Source organism: Solea senegalensis, linkage group LG13 (assembly GCF_019176455.1).
Source record: "Solea senegalensis isolate Sse05_10M linkage group LG13, IFAPA_SoseM_1, whole genome shotgun sequence".
Taxonomy (NCBI): Eukaryota; Metazoa; Chordata; class Actinopteri; order Pleuronectiformes; family Soleidae; genus Solea; species Solea senegalensis.
This window is the reverse complement of record NC_058033.1, coordinates 21,209,581-21,214,785: the sequence shown is the minus strand read 5'-3', so window position 1 is coordinate 21,214,785 and position 5,205 is coordinate 21,209,581. Positions and strand designations below refer to the sequence as shown.

Below are 5,205 nucleotides of genomic sequence, written 5' to 3'. Positions count from 1 at the left end.
CTTATTGTGTTATACTTTTCTTATTTTTGTTCCACAGTGAACCGGCCCTAAAGCTCCCACATCCAACCTGAATGAGGGAGCAAGTTTTAGGTATGTTGTCGAGTTCATTGCTGCTCTCTGTCGGCACATAAACACACTTGTGTTCAATAATCCGCAGCAGCAGGATCAAAGAGAGACGCTGAGTGGAGACATTAACATCAGAGAGTGTAAATTCTTTCTAATTCCAATACTTAAACTGAATAACATCATTATGAGACTCTGTCAGTGCTTCTGTTGACATAGTATTTGACTATAAACTCCTTACAGCTGCTTTATTTCAACTGCTGTGGAAACTCAAACAGGACATTATGATCTGATTAAGATATATAACGTGTTTTAAGACGATGCTAATTTGAAGTCTTCCCTTGTTTGGATTAAGGTAATGTCGTTTATATGACCTTGTGACCTTCGCTCAGCCCCTCCCTGTCCCCATGTGGGTCAGGATGTTGTTTGTCTTTGTTTGTGATGTTCTGCTTTTGTAGAAATCTGATCAAAAAGTGCACATCAAAGGCTGAAAGACACCCAAACTGTAACGTAAACTGTCAAAAAAAATACTTCTATGTGCAGTTGTTGCCAGTAAACCCTTTTAAACAGTCGTCGTTGGAATTGTCACGATAAACAGCGTCTGTGCAGCACACGACGCTCAGTGCCAGGTGTTTAGATTAGTGGCTTTTTTCTAACCTGCAGTGTGAACTTTTGCTCCCTCCAACCTTATTATTACACACACACACACTCACACACCTCAACTGTAAACAATGACAAAGCCAGAAGCTGTAAAGCTGCACTTCCCGTGAATCGCCATGATTTATTGCCACAGATGTTTCTATCGCAGCTCGCCTGTCCTCCCCACACACACACACAGATGTTTTTTTTTTTACTAATTTCCAGAGATAAAGGTGTTATTCGATCATCAGCTCTTATTCCAACAACAACAGACGGAGTTGGGATTGAAAAGAATCAATTCAATTTGACAAAAAGTCGTCTTCTGTACCTAAAAAATAAATAAATTGGCCGGTGAGTGTATATTTAATGATTATACTACAGTCCTAACATGGTGTCACTGCCTCTTTAATTCAAAGGAACAGGATGTACTGTATCTTGACCTTTGCCCTCACAGCAGCAGCAGAAACATGTTTTTCTTAATGAAACCCTGAGGCCTGGAGATGAAACATCTTTATAGAAATAGAAATATAACATACGCTGCTGGCAATGTCACAGAGCAAGAAATGGAAGAAGGGAGGACGATTAAAGACGGAGGAGGAGGAGGAGGAGGAGGAGGAGCACAGGACACATACCATTACTGAACGTGGCTATTTTTGTCATGTGACGCTGATGTTTATGGTTTGTTCAGACTTGTCTTTGTCTGATTGCATTGTTGTTTTTGTTGTGTCGTTGTCAGTCCCTTGTGACGTCTCCTCCTCAAAGATGACATATAATTAAACACATTATAACGACTATTATTATCCTCTGCATCGTGTTGAGGTAAATGAACGAGGACAGAGAGGGGAGACATCTTTTTCTTCCAGGTTATTTCAGTGGCTGAAAGTCACACTTTTTGAGTCGAGAATGAATGAGTCGAGTTGAGTTCTTACACAAATATCAAGTCTTAATCCGTCTGTTTAATCGGGAACAAAGAAAGAGTTCTTTGTTGCAAATGAATTTCCTGTTCGCACTGATTCATCAGAGGAAAAATAAAGCATTTTATGGATGTATAGGACAAAGAGGACAAACGTCTTTCTTGTGCTGCTACCTGCTGGTTTTATCTCACAGTGCAGGTTTTTTGAAAGACTTTACAGAAACATAAGCATGTGATGTTGAACAAATTCAGCAGGAAGACCAAAGGTTTTCAGACATGTTGACATAAAACAAACAAACAATAAACTCCACTAATCCAGAGGTAAATGAATCATCTCAATAAGCAACTGATTCACGTCATTCTTTTTTCAGTCTTTGTTGAAGAAGACCTAAAAATCAGCACAGATTTCCTTTTCACATAAAAACCTCAGACAGTAATCTGGGTCTGAAGCTGCTGCTGTCCTCCCTGTCCTCCCTGTCCTCCCTGTCCTCGTCGTTCAGGGAGAAAAGTCCCAGCCTGTGCTTGTGCTTCTTCTTGTGGGCCGACGTGTGAGGCTGGAAGAGGCGGCTGATTGAATGCAAACCCTTGGAGAGATCTGGGAAGAGGTCCAGCTCCTCTTTGTCCTGCTGCGGGACCCGGTCCTGGGCCTGCTGGGCTGCTGGAGGTTCACCCAGCATCACTCGCACAGCCCTGGAGATGCCTTTGTGCAGATAGTGGAAGGCCTTCTTCCCACAGTTGTCCCTGAGCCTCACGTCGGCGCCGTACTCCATCACCAGCAGATTCATGATGAACTCCTGGTCGTGCAGCGCGGCTATGTGCAGGGGAGTGTATCCACCGTGGGTTTTGGCATTAATATCAATATCTACGCCTCCTTTCCTGGACAGAGCCACGATTTTAACCAGCATGTCGCTGTTGCCACACTTGGCCGCCCAGTGCAAGGCGGTGAACCCTGACATGAAGTCCCTCTTCTCGGCCAGCTGACTGTCTCTCAGCAACAGGCCGTAGACCTGGCTCCAGTGACCGGCAGCACACTTCACCAGCCACTCGTGCTCGGACTGCTCCAGGGGAACGATGGTGGCGTCTCTGTCTGTCTCCTCCGACGCCTTGGTGCTCTTGAACGCCCTCCTCAGCTGAGGCGAGCTGCTGCTGATGCTGGTCCTCTCCTCCACTGAAGGAGGTCTCTTCTTGTTCCTGGATGGATCCTGTGTGGGACTCTGAGGAACATCGTCTGGGTCCAGCTTCAGTTTGCAGACCTCCACCCTGGTGGTGCTGGGCGGCGTCCTCAGAGGCAGGGCATAGGGTTTGGATGCAGTCACCTTCACCCTCGTTGAAAGGTCCTCTGGTGTCTGAATCTCAAAATTCAGCATCCTCTTCACTTTAAAGTCTGACTGTTGGCTCCTCCGCAGAGCCTGCTGTATAGGAGACAGTGGGTTTCCATAACTGCCATCATTTGCCTGATCCGGATCAGGTTCAGAAGCAGCAGATGTGTCCTCCAGTCCACTATCTGCTCCAGGATCCACACCTGGCGCAGGTGGGCGCTGCTGCTCACCTGACCTCGAGCCCTCTTCACTTTCACTTGTCCCCGCCTCAGTCTGGACATTCTTCAGCAAATGTCGGTACACTTTCTTGATCACAACATAGCGGACACCGTCGATCTCTTTGACGAAGGCGACGCTGTTGACGAAAGTCTTCAAAAGCTCCCTGTTGCGCTCTTTCTGTGCGGGGTCGACGCAGTCAACTGCGCCTTTAAAGCGACTCACCAGGTCGGACTTCTTCACTCGTCCTCCCTCCGATAAGAGCAAGGACAAGACGGACTGCTGCGTCAAAGCCATGATTTTAAGTATTATTGGAATAAGTGTAGTGTGTGTCGTTGACGCTGCGTCCGTCCCTCAGTGTCTCCTGCTTTGTTGTGTGTCCGCAGCTCAGTCACAGTGAGTTACTCCTTCACCTGCATGGCTGCTCCCTTCACTCCTCCTCCCCACCTGAAGGAGGCTTTTTCCGGGAAAGAACTGCAGACGTGGAGTCATTTTGAATAAAAGATGACTACTTGTTACCAGACATGTTACCAGAAAATGACTCAGGTGGAAGTTGAAGTCACTTTTTTTTGGTAATATTACTGAAGTAAAAGTCTTATATAATAAGTAAGTAAAGGTATATGACATTTATTGTACTTAAGTAATTTTACATTAAATGTACTTACGTTTTGGAAGTAAAAGTGAAAGTATTAAAAAAGTGAGGAGTCAGGGTTGAGCCATGGTGACTCAGTGATATGGCGAGTTGTCTTTCAACGGGAAGGTTGTGGGTTCAATTCCTCTATATAAATACAGACCACAATACCAACTCTTCTTCTTCTGATTTTATTTGGTAGTAACGAGCAACAAAGATAGTTAGACTAAATGTAGGGGAGTAAAAGTACAAGTTACCAGAAATATAAATAACAAAGTAAAGTACAGATATGGGAATTGTGAGTACAGTAACAAAGTATTTGTACTGACTAATGTATTTGAGATTGAGATTATAATAATAACAACAACCCTGAATGAACCCTTTAAAATAAATAAATAAATAAATCAGTCTGAGGCCTACCTGCAATACCGCCAAGAGCCACCAGTGGGCCGATACAGTATACTACTGTATTAAGTTGATATGAGTCCTCTGTTTATTTGTTGTTAACCTTTCTTTCTTTCTTTCTTTCTTTCTTTCTTTCTTTCTTTCTTTCTTTCTTTCTACACAGTCTCACGTCTCACTCTTAAATGTCAAGTCAAGTGTGTAACATTTAGGAGAGTATATTGGTTAGAAACTGAAGGTACCACACTTGTTTACATAAGTATATCATCACTTTAAAGTAATACAAATAAAAAGGGTTTGGTTTTTCTGGCCTTAGAAAAAGCCCGTAGACCATGATCATGCACCGCCATGTTTCTACAAACCAGCCAGAGAATCCATTTGTGTTCTGAAGCAGAAGGTTCCTACACAAACAAACAAACAAAAAAGAGTGACGTCCTTCCTGGTACGAGAAGGCCACCATACTTCCTTGATGCAGCTGGTCAAAGGTGTCATAAACACATATACTGCATTGACGGTTACAGCAATATATCAGTACATCTTGGTATAATGGGCAATTTTTAAAGAATAAATAATTATAAGGAATATGGATAAAATATATTAATGTTGACTTTTGATTACCAACACATTTCATTTATCTGGCTTTTATGTATTTTTCTTTATAACTTTAATTAAATTATCTGTAACACACACACACACGCACAGAAAAATAATCTTAATTGTTTTTACTCTCATTATCACCACCACACTCAATCACTATTTGTGGGGACCACAGTACTATGCAAACACTGGCTTTATAAGGGGCTTCACATTTAAAGTAAATAAAAAGATAAAAGTTGTTGTTTAAATAAGTCGCATCACATCTTGACACTGCGGATAGTTCGCGCCTGTCCTGGCTTGCAGCAGAGTATAGCGCGACATTCCTGGACTGAATGGGAGTTCCTGAGATGTGGCCATGTTGGAACCTCACTGTCCCGCACAAAGATCATCAGCAGAGAGTCAAGATAGTTGCCCATCTTACGGGT

General features: G+C 43.2%; 1 protein-coding gene across 1 annotated transcript; it reads right to left on the bottom strand.

Annotated features, from left to right (window-relative positions):
- Positions 1–1,197: 1,197 nt before the first annotated feature.
- Positions 1,198–3,572, bottom strand: LOC122779471 (ankyrin repeat domain-containing protein SOWAHA-like). Its single transcript, XM_044041874.1, has one exon. The coding sequence runs from the start codon at positions 3,445–3,447 to the stop codon at positions 2,029–2,031; it is 1,419 nt and encodes a 472-aa protein (XP_043897809.1). The 5' UTR covers positions 3,448–3,572; the 3' UTR covers positions 1,198–2,028.
- Between the last annotated feature and the right edge of the window lie 1,633 nt (positions 3,573–5,205).

Coding starts and splice junctions, on each gene's coding strand:
- LOC122779471 (XM_044041874.1), bottom strand. CDS start 3,447: ATGGCTTTGACGCAGCAGTCCGTCTTGTCCTTGCTCTTATCGGAGGGA.